The sequence below is a fragment of the Schistocerca serialis genome, chromosome 2 (assembly GCF_023864345.2).
Source record: "Schistocerca serialis cubense isolate TAMUIC-IGC-003099 chromosome 2, iqSchSeri2.2, whole genome shotgun sequence".
Classification (NCBI taxonomy): Eukaryota; Metazoa; Arthropoda; class Insecta; order Orthoptera; family Acrididae; genus Schistocerca; species Schistocerca serialis.
Window position 1 is genome coordinate 681,573,066 of NC_064639.1, and position 16,554 is coordinate 681,589,619.

Below are 16,554 nucleotides of genomic sequence, written 5' to 3' on the forward strand. Positions count from 1 at the left end.
GGAGAGGTTTACCTCCTAGCTGCTTGTTATCAGAAATCATTTTTAAAGAAAGTTTGGAAGGGAGTAAAAACGTGTAGAACTAAGATTTTATTTTGCTGTAGGAAATAAAGGCATTGATTTGAAAAATATATCATCAACAACAAGGGCATGATGAACCATGCTACACTTCTTTGCACAGTTAAATCACTCCTCTGAATTTTAATGTGTACTGAACTAATGAAACTTTAAACAGGTAGCCATCATTCCCCTCAAGAGTGGCATCTAAGAAGCATCGCCTCAGATGACACCATTGTTAAACACTAGTAACTTCAGCTGGAGTCTGTGAGAATCGTATGGTGTGGCTGTGACTGCTTGTGCTGAAGCAGACCTACTGTGGTGATATTCTTCTGGACTCTCCCACACCTGCTTCTTATCTCGTCCCAAAACTCACCAGTGGCTGCAATGGTATTTCACATCTCCACTCCACTAAGAAATGTTCCAATTGGCTGTTTATACACACTGCTATATTTCTTCAACAGTTTAATTCCTTGCATGGTTCACATTTGTGTGAAGTTTAAGTATATTAATTTTTTATGTAATTGTATTATTACAGTCATATATATCTTCATTCATCAGCTGTTTAAATGTCGGGAAAAAATTCAGAAGTTAAAAATTTTAAATTTGCCTCCTGACATCTCCAACCGGTCAAATGAGGCTCTCCCCACTATTTTGTCATGTTGTGGCTAAAGTTCTAATATGTCCATCTTAACACATAAGTAAGCTATGTTTCTCAATATAAAGTAATTGAAATTTTGAAAACTTTTCTACCCATTTCAGACAGAAACATTATGAAATATTGGTAGTTGCATAAGTACAGAGTGGGAAATATAAAATTGGCATGGAAAATATGTATGACTGACATGGAATTGAACCTTGTTATTGAATAGGAGAAATGCTGTATCACAGAAAATACTGAACTGTGATTTTGATGCACCTTTTACCAGCTGTCACATGTCTGCCCATGCACTGTATCACTATGTTTAAGTGAGTGAGAGGAACAGATGTGTTTAGTATGCAGTTGACTCAACACAAAATGTGCTCACAATACAATGGCATATGTAACAATATTATGAGAAGGAAAATTGCTACTCGTCATATAGCGGAGATGCTGAGTCGTAGATAGGCACAACAAAAAGACTCTCACAATTATAGCTTTCGGTTGTTAAGGACTTCGTTAACATCAACAATAGACAGACAAATGTGCCCGCACGTGCCCACACCCACCCACCCACACACACACACACACACACACACACACACACACACACACACACACACACACACAAAACTGCAGTGTCAGGCAACTGAAACTGCACTGCGAGCAGCAACACCAGTGCATGATGGGAGTGGTGACAGGGTGGAGGTAAGGAGGGGGCTGGAGCAGGGATGGGGAGGAATAATATGGTGGGGGTAGTGGATAGCGAAGTGCTGCAGGTTAGACTGTGGGCAGGGGATAGGTGGGGACGGGGGAAGTAGCAGAAAAGGAAGAGAAATCAAAAGATTGGATGTGGTTGTGGAGTGACAGTTGTGTATTGCTGGAATGGGAACAGGGAAGGGGCTGGACAGTGACTAACAAAGGTCGAGGCCAGGAGGGTTACGGGAACATAGGATGTATTGCAGGGAAAATTCCCAACTGTGCAATTCAGAAAAGCTGGTGTTGGTGGGAAGGATCCATTGGCACAGGCAGTGAAGCAGTCACTGAAATGAAGGATAACATGTATGTTTGGCAGTGTGCTCAGCAACAGGACGATCCACTTGTTTGTTGGCCACAGTCTGTCGGTGGCCATTCATGCAGACAGACAGCTTGTTGGTTGTCCTGCCTACATAGAATGTAGTGCTGTGGTTGTAGCTTAGCTTGTAGACCACATGACTGGTTTCACAGATAGTCCTGCCTTTGACAGGACAGGTGATGTTAGAGACCAGACTGGAGTAGGTGGTGGTGGGAGTATGTATGGAACAGGTCTGACAGGTCTTGCATCTGGGTCTGTTACAGGGGTATGAGCCATGAGGTAAGAGATTGGGAGTAGGGGTTGTGTATGGATGGACGAGTATATTGTGTAGGTTCAGTGGATGGCGGAATATCACTGTGGGAGGGGTGGGAAGGATAATGAGCAGGACATTTCTTATTTCATGGCACGATGAGAGGTAATCAAAACCCTGGCGGAGAATTTAATTCAGTTGCTTCAGTCCTGGGTGGTACTGAGTTACGAGGGGAATGCTCCTCTGTGGCCGGATGGTGGGACTTCCGCAATACAACCTACATTCCCGTAACCCTTAGGCGTCAGCCTTCGGTAGTCACTGTCCTCACCCATCCAGCCCCTTCCCTGTTCCCATTCCAGCACTACACAGACGTTGTTCCACCATCACACGCAGTCTTTTTACTTCTCTCCTTTTCCGCTTCCCTGCCCTCCTCCCTACCTCTCCCTTGCCCTCAGTCTAACCTGCAGCACCTCACCGTCTGCTACATATACCATAGTCTCCCTTCCTCTCCCCACCTCAGCCTTCTCCTTCCCCCACCCAGTCACCACTCTCATCATGCACTGGTGCTGCTGCTTGCAGTGTGGTTTCTGTTGCCTGAGTCTGCGGTCGTGTGTGTGTTTGTGTGTGTGTGTGTGTGTGTGTGTGTGTGTGTGTGTGTGTGTTGTTGATGAAAGCCTTTACTCCCAAAAGCTATAATTGTGACAGTCTTTTTGTTGTGCCTATCTGTGACTCAGCATCTCCACTATGTGGTGAGTAGCAACTTTCCTTCTCCTTATATTGTTACATTCCATCCTGGATTTTCCTTTGTTTGATAAAACGGCATATGTTCACTTTCGAATGTTATGCAAAACATAATTCTTGGAAAACATATTGAAACTGTTTGTGCAAGTGTTTTAAGACTGGAAGTGTCTGGCTAAACTTCCATCAAAGTCTGCAATGCAAAATGTAGTGGTAAAATGGCATGAAACAGGCTCTGCAACAAATAAAAATCATAACTATCTGAAAACAGTTCAAACACAAGAGAACATTGCTCGCTTGAAGGAAAGCCTGAAGCAGAGTCTGACGAAATCTCAATGCCATTTATCAGTGCAAGTGAGAATTAAGAGATTCTCAGTAAAAGCATTATCAGATAGGACCTGCATCTATAGCCTTACAAATTTGCTGTTGTGCATGAGTAGAAGTATCCAGACAAACTTTTGCATTTTAAATTCTGTGAGTGGTTTCTGAGTGAAATGAAAGCAGGACTTTCGAATCCTCAGGTTTTCATTTCTTCAAATGAAACCTGATTCAACCTGTTAAAGTATGTGAACTCACAGAACATGCACCATTATGCTTAAGCAGTACTTTGAAGAGCTGTTGCATGAGCCTAAGATTAGCGTTTGGAACTAAGCACTGTCTGGGGTACACACCACAATGTAGTTCTTTTGCCAAAGTGTTAATCCGAACTGGTAGGTTGAAACACTTTAATCCATTTGCGGATCCACTCACATGAGATGAATAACTCTTTGTTTAGTTGCAGCAATGTGGAGCAAAAGCATATACTGCCTTGACAACCTTGTCACGGGTGCATGAGGTGTTTGGTGAGGAGAGGACAATTAGCAGAAGCAGTGCAATCTTCTGACCATGTGGATTGCCAAATCTCTCTTCCTGCAATTTTTACCCCTGGGGCACGATCAGAGGTACTCTGATAATCCTCACAGACCGGAAGAGCTACTTCAGCACATCGGAAACACTATTGCTGTTATTCTGTGCACAGAGCTTCCACACATGTCTCACAGTTTGATAAATCGAGCCCATCACTGCATCAACATTAATGGTGCCCGTTTTTAGCATCTTTTGCAGTGTTTGTTAATAAGGGTCAATCCTGCTTCAGTACTACTGTAAATATTTTATCGGACAGTTTTATTTTGCCTAGCCTGTATGAAGTGTGTGTTGGCAGGTAAACACTCAGATCCAGTACTTTTTGTGTGATGAGTCAGATATTTATTTAGTTCCATTTTAACTCAAGTGGAGTAAAGCCAACACCTTTTGTTAATGTCACTGATCAACAAGCTCTCTCACGGCTTCTGCAGGAAGGTTTAGCAACCTAACTCTTCTCACCCACAGGGGGAAACAAAAGGTTTAGCAACCTAACTCTTCTCACCCACAAGGGGAAACATATGTAATTAGAACTCCTTTCAGTGGCAGAGGGTGATAGTGATGGTTGTTCTAGCTGGATGACTCAACGTAAATACTATTTTGTATCAGTTGACCAACCATCAACTGCAATGAATTGTCATTTAAGTCAGAATACTTCTTTTAATAATTGTAGTTCAACATATTCAGCAATTTTTTTTCTGTCTTTTGAAATCACATCACTTTTAGTTACATTTCTGTTCTAATGGACTGGAAAAAGATTCAAGGGGCCAGATTTGGTGAGTAGGATGGGCAAAACCCATTTTCATTTTGTTTTTACCCAAAAAACTTTGTCACTTAACACTATCAGGCGTTCTTGTGGTGTAGGATACAATCCACAATGCCGGTTGTTTTCCCACAGTGCTTCGTTCAGTTGTTTTTGCACTAGAACGTAGTAATGCTCTTGAACTGTCTTATCTGGGGCAACAAATTGATGGTGGACTATCATCACACACACACACACACACACACACACACACACACACACACACACACAAACCACCGTTTTCATGTTACTACTCTCCAGTTTTGTTTTGTTTTGTTGTGGTAATGAAACAATCTTTCACTGGCCCGATTGTGTCTTGATTTTTGGGTCATAACCCCAGCACTTGTCTTTTATCACTGATTTTTTACTTGAACTTAATGTTAGTGCATTATCAAATAGAGTTAAAATACTCTCAGCTAATTTAGTACAGTATGTAAGTAGAGGCACCTAAGAGAAACTATTCCTACTCTCCCTTCACTTGCAGGAAATGATTTCTAGTTACAATGGGTCACTCCTTACACAAGAACAAAGTGAAAAGTCTTAGCCTGTCAAAGATGATAGATGAATCTTAATGAAATTTTGTGTAATGTTTGTACATGTCATGCAGTAAGATATGTACAGTTTCAACCTGATGTGTAGAAGTTTTGTGTTATGCATTGTTTAATGGTTTAATTGTTTAAATGGATTAACCAAAATACTGTACAATCGTAAAATTCATTGTGCTGGCTTGATTATTACCAATGGCAATTCAAGCCCGGTGAATGTTCGTAAGGGGTTTCCTCTTTAATTTTCAATTGTTAAGAAATGGATAGATCAAGTGAAAGTATTGCTGAACCTCAGCTCCAGATGAGAACACTGAGAAAGCGCATACCAAGGTACTGACTTGATGAATAGCTGACACAAAAGGCACATCAGAAGAAAAAAAAACGTGGTGTGTTTATTCGAAGAATGTCCACCTCCATAGCTGAGCGGTCAGCACGGAGAATGTCGGGGTTCGGGTTCGATTCCCAGCAGGGTCGGAGATTTTTCCCCACTTGGGGACTAGGTATTGTGTTATCCTCATCATCATTGCATCCACATTGACACACGAGTCACGAAACTGGCATCAATAAGAAAACTTGCATCAGACGATTGGTCTACCCAGTGCTCATCATCATCAATTGAAGAATTTACAATATGAAATCTTTTTTAAAATGGGTGATATATTTGATGAATGCTGACAAAAAAGTTGATTTCACCTGCTGGAAAGGTTATGGTCAGTACTTTCTGGTAACAAAAAGGATTTTTTTAAGGCTTGGTCTTTAAAAAGAAAGAAAAAAAATAATAATATGAATATTGAAAGTTGCCTTGGTAAAGGGAAAACTTAGGGATTTGAAGTATGAATTGCTGGAACATTCACCCTGTTCACTAGATTTTGCATCCTCTGACATCCAGCTATTCTCACAACTGATGAACTGATTTAGCTGGAAAATGTATGAATTCTGTTAAGAGCTTATGGCAGCAGTAGATAGGTGTTTTTAAGCCCTTCCAGGATGTTAATTTCAAGATGCAATGTAGTATCAACAAAAATTTTGATTGAAAGTGCATTAATCCTAAAAGGGGACCTTATCAAAAATAAGGTGCAATGTTGACAATAATAGCACAATCTTTCATTACTGGGCTGAGATTTTTCACCCTCATCACCACTGCCACCACATTGCAGTCCTCCCCTCCCCTCCACCTCCATCCCCTGCCTCTAGTTACGATATTGCACTGATGGTACTCATTTAAACAATCCAAGATACGAGGGTTGCCCAGTAAATAATGCCCCACATTTTTTTTCTCCAGAAGTATTTATTCCACAACAATCAAATTTACATATGTGAAAGACTGATGTTTTGTCTACTTGCTTTATTTTTCCACATAATCTCCTTCAAGTTCGACGGCCTTTTTCCAGCGAGACACAAGAGCGTGTATTCCCTGCCGGTAAAAATCTTTACTCTGCCTACGGAGCCAGGTTGTCACTTCGTGAATCACTTCTTCGTCATCGGCAAAACGTCTTCCACGAATGAAATTCTTCATTGGCCCAAACAAGTGAAAGTCTGAAGGAGCCAAATCGGGGCTGTAGGGTGGATGGGGTAACACTATCCAACCCAGTTTCGCGATGTGTTCACAAGTCCTCAAACTTGTGTGAGGACGAGCGTTATCATGCTGAATCAAAACATCCTGTGGGTTAACATGACGCCCAAGGCGCCGGAAGCGCTGCTTAAGTTTGTCTAATGTTTTGACATAAGCCTCTGAATTAATGGTACTGCCTTTTGGCATCACATCAATGAGAATTACGTCCTCGCAATCCCAAAACACAGTCATCATGACTTTTCCGGCTGAAGGAACTGTTTTGAATTTTTTCTTCTGTGGAGAATAAGCATGACGCCATTCCATCGATTGTCTTTTTGTTTCGGGCTCAAAATGATGCACCCAAGTTTCATCACCTGTCACAATCCGTGACAAAAAGGCCTCCCCGTCAACGTGAAAGCGTCGCAACAAATCGAAAGAAATGTCTTTTCTTTGGGATTTGTGATCGACAGTAAGACACCGAGGAACCCATCTTGCACACACTTTTGAGTATCCAAGCTGATTGATAATCACATCCACACTTCCTTTGCTTACTGACAACTCCAGTGCCAATTGTCGAGTCGTAATGCGTCGATCCCGTCGAATGAGAACATCAGCCCGCTGCAACATGTCAGGCGTGACAGCCGTGGGAGGCCTTCCCGACCGCGGCAAATCTCGGAGGTCCGCAGCACCGCCCTCTGATGCTTTCACCCTCTGTGCCCAGCGACCAACAGTACTCCTATCGACTGCAGATGTTCCGTAGACGTTGCACAAGCGTTTATGAATATTGCCCACGGTTTCTTCCTCTGCTACGAGAAATTCAATCACTGCACGTTGTTTCTGACGGATGTCACTTGCAGACGCCATTTTAGAACATTCCTACACCACCGCTCTCTGTCGGAGGAAATTTAAACTTTGCGTACACACGCGGGAAACTTCAAATAACTTGCACCTAAAGTGTCACATTTCTAATATTTTTTATTTCGGAGAAAAAAAATATGGGGCATTATTTACTGGGCAACCCTCGTATGTATGAGTGATGTTTCCATGTACAAAATTTTCATAACTTGTATATGACATTACTTCTCTCCAAATAATCTCATGCTACACTGTTCTCTCTTGATGTCTCAGGTAACCTAAAAATCAGGTGTCCTCCCTTTGTGTATCATAATTTCAAGTGGAATCAACTTTGTTATTATTTATTTATTTACACATCAAATTCCATAGGACCAAATTAAGGAGCAAATCTCCAAGGTCATGGAACGTGTCAGTACATGAAATTACAACATAGAAATAATAACAGATAAAAATAAATGTTCATGAACCTGAAAAAAGTCAGTCCATAAGTTTAAGTAAACACTATCAGCAATACAATAAGAATCAGCTTAATTTTTCAAGGAACTCCTCGACAGAATAGGAGTGACCCATGAGGAAAGTCTTCAGTTTTGATTTGAAAGCGCATGGATTACTGCTAAGATTTTTGAATTCGAGTGGCAGATTGTTGAAAATGGATGCAGCAGTATACTGCACACCTTTTTGCACAAGAATTTAGGAAGTCTGATCCAAATGCAGGTTTGATTTCTGCTCAGTATTAACCAAGTGAAAGCTGCTTTTTATTGGGAATAAACTAATATTGGTAACAAGAAACGACAATAAGGAATATACATATTGAGTGGCCAATGTCAAAATACCCAGACTCATGAACAGAGGTCAACAAGAGGTTCGTGAACTCACACCACTTATTGCTCTAATCGCCTGTTTCTGATCCAAAAATATCCTTTTAGAATGGGAAGAGTTACCCCAAAATATAATACCATACAACATAAGCAAATGAAAATAAGCAAAGTAGACTAATTTTCGTGTCGAACAATCACTTACTTCTGATACCGTTCGAATAGTAAAAATGGCAGTATTAAGTCTCTGAACAAGATCCTGAATGTGGACTTTCCACGACAGCTTACTATCTATCTGAACACCTAGAAATTTGAACTGTTCCGTTTCACTAATCATATGCCCGTTCTGTGAAATTAAAACATCAGGTTTTGTTGAATTGTGTGTTAGAAACTGTAAAAACTGAGTCTTACTGTGATTTAGCATTAGTTTATTTTCTACAAGCCATGAACTTAAGTCATGTACTGCATTATTTGAAACCAAGTCAGTGTTGCACACAACATCCTTTACTACCGGGCTAGTGTCATCAGCAAACAGAAATATTTTAGAGTTACACGTAATACTAGAGGGCATATCATTTATATAATAAGGAACAGGAGTGGCCCCAACACTGATCCCTGGGGTGCCCCCCACTTGACAATACCCCACTCAGACCCCACATCACAGCCATTATCAACATTGTGAATAATGATCTTTTGCTGCCTGTTGCTAAAGTAAGAGGTGAACCAATTGTGAGCTACTCCCTGTATTCTGTAATGGTCCAAGTTCTGGAGCAATATTTTGTGATCAACACAATCAAATGCCTTAGTTAAATCAAAAAATATGCCAAGCATTTGAAACATTTTGTTTAGCCCATCCAGTACCTCACAGAGAAAAGAGAATATAGCATTTTCAGTTGTGAAACGACTTCTAAAGCCGAACTGTACATTTGATAGCAAATCGTGTGGTATAAACGATCAATTATCCTTACGTACACAGCCTTTTCAATAACTTTTGCAAACACTGATGGCATAGAAATAGGTCTAAAATTATCTACGTTATCCCTTTCTCCCTCTTTATAAAGGATAGAGAGCACGGTTTTTCTTTCCATGTTTCTTGCTAAGAAAGTTACTGAATAACTTGTTTGATTGTTGCAGTATTTATGTTGAAATAAACATATCTGAATTTCTTCATGCAGTTTTTCAAATCTTCCGCAGGCGAACTGTTCAAAAAGATACACCAAACAAGGGCCGCCAATTTTACTGTTGCCCAAAACAACCAAATGAACGCTGCAACTTCTTCCAGTGGGTTGATGAGCCAAATACAGCCAGAGGGGGCACTAGTAATAATGACTGGGGTAGTAGAAGAAGTAAATGGAATGGAAATAGTAGTGGGGCATCCACAAGTTGGCAAACTAATGCAGGTATGTTTTACCATAAATTTTGCTGCAGTAAAGCAGTGTGAATAGGTTTTGTGCTAAGTAAGCTTTCATTTTTATGTTTATATTGAAGTATCTCTGAGATGATACCATTATATAACAATAAAGTCATTACAAATAAAGCATTGTTAGTAGATCCTTGGTAAGTATCCCTATTAATTTTTTATTTGTTTAAAGGGCAGGGTGTTGATTATTTCAAGTTATAATATTAAATGTTACATTTTTTATTATTATAGAAGTAGCATGTTGATGTTTTACTGATAGCCAATTGATGTGTTCTATATAAGCAATGTGTATTTCAGTCCCTTTGGGCTTTTCTGCATAAAACACTCATTAGAAAATATTGCACTTTTATAATGGAAGGTATATGAGAGATGCCTTGGAAGTATGAAATCAGTAGAATTAGGCGTGCACATAAAAGTTAAAAAAAATACTTAAAAATAAGCTTGTCCGAGAATGTGATGTGTCAAAAAGAACTGTTTTATTTGGCAGTCAAGCAACATAGCGATGGGCCATTGACAGCAATGTATCAGTCAGAACCTCCTACGTAACAACACTGTTGATTCCTTGTTTAGTTTTGATCTAGCAAGTTGAAATTTTTGCATGGAAGTGGGGAAATCATTTGTAGAAACATTTTAACTCTTGAAATTAACTTGTGGAAATAGTACTTTGTGTCCAATGCAGTGTTAGGAACAGTTCTCCCAATTCATTTGTCAGGCAAAGATGAACCATTCCAAAAATCGGTTATCTTGCCAATACCAGTCATTGTCTGTTGCAGAGCAGGATTTGCATAAACACACACACACACACACACACACACACACACACACACACACACACAGATCATATAGAGTGAACACAGTTGTAGCAAGACAACTTGGGGTTCTGTCATCATGATGACATGCCTTTCCAGTCAGCTTCCTCAGTGTGTGTTTTTTGTGCTAAAAACAAGAGACTATCTTCCAGCCACCCTATTCCGCAGGCATCGTTTAGTGCATTTTTTCTTGTTTCCATAATTACAGTCTGTGCTGAGTGTGTCCCATTTTGAAGGTATTAATGACCTGAAGGAGAGTTTCTCATTGGCATAGAATTACATTTTAGGAGAACTTTTCCAAAACTGCATGGTGAAATGGAAACACTGCTGAGATAAGTGTGTGATTAGAGGGAAAAAGCATTATGAAGGTAACAAGGACTAAACTTCTGTTCATTGAATTGTTTAAAAAAGTTATGCTATTTTTTGAACCTGCCTTGTATTATCACTTACATCAAAAAGATCCTATACACAGGTTTCTGCCTCTCTTGGGTGTTTGTTGAATTATTTGTGGATCCAGTCCACTGATGACAATGATGGTGGTGGTGGTGATAAAAATTGAAACTTGCAGAATACCACCTGGCTTCCTGATAATTGTTTACAGAAGCATTATCAAAATGCAAAACCTCTGTCAGTTGAGTATTCACTTAGGGAATGCTACAGTTCCTTTGGAATGGACAGATAAGAAGAAAATGGTTAGTGATTTGCAATGGTATCAAGTTGGAGCATTGTTTTACACCCAAATAGCATGGAGTTACTGAACGACTTGGAGATCACTGAACAGGTTACAAATGGGCATTGACAAATCTAAGGACAACATAATGAAATGATGATACAAACGACAATGCGGTGTCAGTGTAGATAAGTACAGACAGTGAAACATCTGTACTACTGTTTATGTTGCTCTGATTCTTGCTATGAAGAGTTGTTAAAGGTGCGAGGCAAGGCCATAGCAGCTGCTTGTTTATGGGCGAAGACTATTTGATATTTCAGTTGTGTGTGTGTGTGTGTGTGTGTGTGTGTGTGTGTGTGTGTGTGTGTGAGTGTGTGTAAATTCTTTCTATTTCCACATCTTAAACTGTAAATTTATAGAATCATATGTGTATGCTCCTGACTTGAGTACATAAGTAGAATTCCAAAGTGCTTCAAACAATGGGCTTCACAAAAATTTTCAATTGACTCTGCTTATTGTTCTGAGTGTCCTTTTCTGTGCTAAAAATATTCTTCTTGAATTCACAGAATTGCCTCAAAATATGTCATAAGAAGTAACCAAATGAAACTAATCATAGTAAACAAAACACGCCTGTGAAGCCTGTGAAATGAAATGTGTTTTGACTGTATACCATTAAATGAAACATTACATTTTGCATACATGGTGACTGTCTCTACCTCACATTTGTTTATTGTCTATAAACTTATGCTTCTAGTAAATATGAAATGAACTTTAATTAAACTGTATACAGGGTGTTCATTTGAACAGAAGACATTAAAATACCAGAAGACATTTAAATACCTTAATTAAACTGTATACAGGGTGTTCATTTTAACAGAAGACATTAAAATACCTCAAAAAATTATAACACTACCAGCTGCTGTTATATTAGTAGTATGCTGATAATGTTATTCCTGTGAAAGAATTTATGGTTTTGTGAATATTACGATGTGTAATGGTAAGGTATCACACTAATTTTGTTCCGCTAAAGATTTGTATTAAAAGGAAGCAGTAGCAAGATAACCGGGAGTCGAACCAAGGTTCTATTAGTAGTCAGGTAAAATTTAATTACATAAAAAGAAACCGTTGCCAGCCTAATTAGGCAAAATTGTACCCAGTACTAGCATTATTCATAGAGTTAATTATGTGGGTTGACTTTACTTTATGCTACTGTTTTGCAGATAAGATACAAGACAGTAGCACAATTTAGCAAGGAATGTACCAGTGATTTGACTTGAAGTACACAGGAGGAGTATTAATGCATTTAGGCACAACTGGCTCTCAATAACTCTATCTATCTATCCATTACAGTAGGAAGATAATGATAATTTTAGGCAAATTATTATGGTGGAGCACTACTGATGTGGGTGAAATGTTCTTTCACAGTTTAATTATAGGAAATTACTACTATTGAAATAGTTATGAAGTAATAATATCTTTTCTACTGATTATTATTTGCATTCTCAAGGAACATTCACTTCCTTATATTATTTAGCCCAAATGGGATATATGACACATGGATCTGGTAGAGTTTGAATATTGTAGACAGTTGCTTACTCTTGATTACTATTATTGTAATATGTTTAACTCTAGCTTAACTATTAACATGGGGACCCAGAAACTAGTTGACCAGTAGATTCAGATCGTAGCACTGTGTTCGATATGTTGGAGGAATACAACATTGTGAATTGGGTTTCCAGTTAGAAGTTATGAAATGCTGGTGCATCCTACCCTCGCAGCATGGAGGTGAGGTCCTATGTGCCATTGGATATTCAAGAGCCATTCAATAACATGTCATAAATTAGAACCATGTACCCATTTCTATTCCCCCGATTACAGCACCATATGTGGCAAAACAAAGGAAATGCTTCAGATAAAACATATTTAGATTTTGCTGTGTAATCATAATCTGCAATAAAAAGCAGTGGTTCCAATTGAAGATTTCAAAGTTGCCCTCCGCAACCCATGCACAGGATGGTGTGGCCGGGGGGTCGGGGGGGGGGGGGGGGGGGGGGGGGGGGGATGATCGAGTGTGGTTCTAATGTTTCTGACGACAAGAATGTGTGAAGTTGGATTGCAACCTTCTCACTTCTTTTACATGCGTAGACTTACTTTGGATGCACAGATGATCTTCTCTGGATAGCTGACTACGTCAATCTCCAAAAACTTCTTCTCTGAAGAATGGTGCTAGTTAAAGGAATATATATGACTCATGCTCTCTCTCTCTCTCTCTCTCTCTCTCTCTCTCTCTCTCTCTCTCTCTCTCTCTCCTTGTGAAATAAGTAGATACTCGAAGAATACTTTTAGTTTACTGTCGGTGTATTTAAACTTCCATAAAGAACAAAATTATCATTTCTCACATAAACATTAGACTTCTTGTAAGTCACCCGTGTCATCTCACATTAGACACAAATTAAGATACATTTACCACACAGTTGATTCAACAACCATGGAAATCGTGAACAAGTATTGCCCCTAGCACGTCTGTGTTAAAAGTTACTAAAAATCTTTTTTCAACTCAACTGTATTTTTCGTCACTAGAATAGTCAAAATTATAAAACAGCACCGAATAACACAGAAGTTCCTTGGGGTTGCCATGTTCTTTCATTACAACTTCCTTGGCGCAACCAACAAGTACTTATCGGTGCCGTTTGACCACTGTGTCTACAATCTTCTCACTACACACTTCAGACCTGCACACACAGACAGGTGACACATAGTAGATAGGCTCTCTCACACTTATATTTAAAATATCGTGTGTTCGAGATGGTAGAAGGCCGAGTGGTTCTAGAATTTATGCAGAAGTTCTCGAAACACTACATATCCCCATCCCCTCAGATCAAACATCCGGTATTTTATACCTAATAATTATGTACATTAATATCACACATAATAACAATTCACATTTTAAGAGTATACTTTTATTACATAGGTTTATATATACCCTTTTTCACATCAACAACAATTCTACCCCCCCATCCTCCACCCCCCCTCCCACCCCCCCCACCCCCAAATCGAAAACTCCAGGTGTTCATGACACATGGGTGATCTAGTTATCTAGTTTCTGTTCTGTTGTAGTTTGGAGGAACTCGGGGGAACATGAAAGTGTTCCTTTTGACACTCGTGAGCTTTCATAAAACGTAATGTGCATAGAATTCAAACATACCAGAATAATCCCTATAAAATGTGTGACTTCTGTCACGATACTGTCCCCTTCTCCTACGATCAGTAACTATACCTTGCATGTGGGTTGACCTTTGAGTACACTTCCTCTTTCCGTTCTGGTACGTACGCCAGTTTATAAAACATCGCAACTTCTCATGTCACAGGTCATCCTATTTCCATATAGGTACACCTGCCCTTTTGATACTTTTAATATAATTTTGATCGAAAAATCGTATTACTTTTCCATTGTAATCTTCTCCTGACATAATTGTCAATGTATTTCCTGTATCCAATTTTACACTAACTGCATTATGTTCTTCAAGCTTGTTATTTATCTGACATATGATACTATTGGCCTTTGCTCTTATATTGGTGCTACTGTCTCATTTTACTTGTGTTTGTATTATTTTTGCATGTATTATTTTTGCAATTTTACAAGTAATGTACTTTTGCTTATGAGGTGGCAACTGGGCCATATCAAGTGCTACTTTAGTATATTCTTTTCTGTTGGAGTGAATGTAATGTTGGTCAGCTTTTCTAACTTTTGAAAAAATTAGTTCCTCAAATTCTTGTACAAGCAGACCGAGCGAGGTGGCGCAGTGGTTAGCACACTGGACTCACAGTCGGGAGGACGACGGTTCAAACCTGCATCCGGCCATCCTGATTTAGGTTTTCTGTGATTTCCCTAGATCACTTCAGGCAAATGCCAGGATGGTTCCCTTGAAAGGGCACGGCCAATTTCCTTCCCCATCCTTCCCTAATTTGAGCTTCTACTCTGTCTCTAATGATATCGTTGTCGATGGGATGTTAAACACTAATCTCCTCTTCCTCCTTTTCTTCTATTGTCAGTGTAGGTTGTTGAGTCATGCGATGCCCTGCCACCAGTGTATAGAGTCGGAAGTGGTGCAAGTGCTAGCAGATGCAGTATCTGTCCGAGTCCAACCCCAAGAAAGGAGGTCATAGCGAAGGAGGTTGTGGCAAAGGTGGCAGAACAGGTGACAGAGGTGGCGAACTGATGGCACCAGCTGTGATGGAGGTGGCAGCAGCAGAGGGATTGGCTGCGACAGTGCAGGAGCCAGGATCCCGCTGTGGCCCTGACAGCTGAGGGGGCACCCACAGTAGAGGAGAGAATTGTGAAAATATTTGAGCAACAGTGGAGAAGGCGAGGACATCAGCCGCAATGTAGGAGTCAGTTAGGCAGACGGAGAATGCAGAGGTGCACCTGTGTTCAGCAGCTCAAACAATGTTGTAGCTGGAGCACGTCACGACACCCTGCCACCATCTGTGTGGATGATGTAGAGGTGCCAGCCGTGTCTACTCTTCACTACCACCAGCCCCCATTTTGGCCAGTGGCCGAACTTGCAAGCCCAAACCACTGTGCCAGGTGGGAATCATTGTGGCGTTGTGGCTCTGCTGCCAGCAGATGGTCTGGTGTCAGCCAAAGCAGATGTAACAAGAGTCCTGGGCTGATAACAGTGCAGCAGCTGTACTGGACTCTTATCGCCAACAGGAGTGAACCTATAACAAGTGAGGAACTGGTCAAACATCCAAAACTTTTTTGCCCCCATCATCTGAGACTCAAATATTTGTACTAGCCATTCTGCTTTCCTGTTTGATTGAGGATGGAAAGGTGGTGCTGTGACATAGAGAACATCACTTTTTGTACAAAAATCATCAAATTTCTGAGATAAGAACAAGGGGTCATTGTTGATAACTAACGTATATGAAAGCCCTTCCATTGCAAAAATTTTTGACGAAGCAGAAATTGTTACTGCCACAGAAGTAGACAGGACAGTGCACCACAAACAAAAACTTAGAATAAGCATCAATCACAACAAGCCAGTAGAAATTAAAAAAAAAAAAAAGGCCTGCAAAATTCATTCCCAAGGCTGCTGCGAATGTGGCCATGTTGAATGGGTGGCACACGGTAGGTAGGCTGCAACAACTCTCACATTTCTCCGTCAGTGGCTGACCTAAGAACATGTTTCCATGCTAATGCCTTTGTACGTGATACACCCTAATGGTCCACATGTAATAAACGCATAGCCTTACACCAAGGGGCAGATGGGACTACAACCTGAGGAGTGGTGTCCTCTGTAGCCAACAGCTGCACCCTGTTCCAAAATAAGATTTTGCACTGCAAAATAATTTCTTAAAGGATCAGAAGCAGAGCCTGAATGTTTGTCCAGCCAGCCATGTTGCACAAAAGAAACAACTGTATTTAA

General features: G+C 40.1%; 1 protein-coding gene across 1 annotated transcript in view; it reads left to right on the forward strand.

Moving 5' to 3' along the window:
* Window positions 1-16,554, forward strand: part of LOC126457798 (DNA topoisomerase 3-alpha) — a 197,141-nt gene that overhangs the window by 160,209 nt on the left and 20,378 nt on the right. The window contains exon 17 of the mRNA XM_050094395.1: window positions 9,421-9,626. Within this exon, the coding sequence (XP_049950352.1) occupies window positions 9,421-9,626 (206 nt within the window). The remainder of the gene's footprint in view (window positions 1-9,420; window positions 9,627-16,554) is intronic.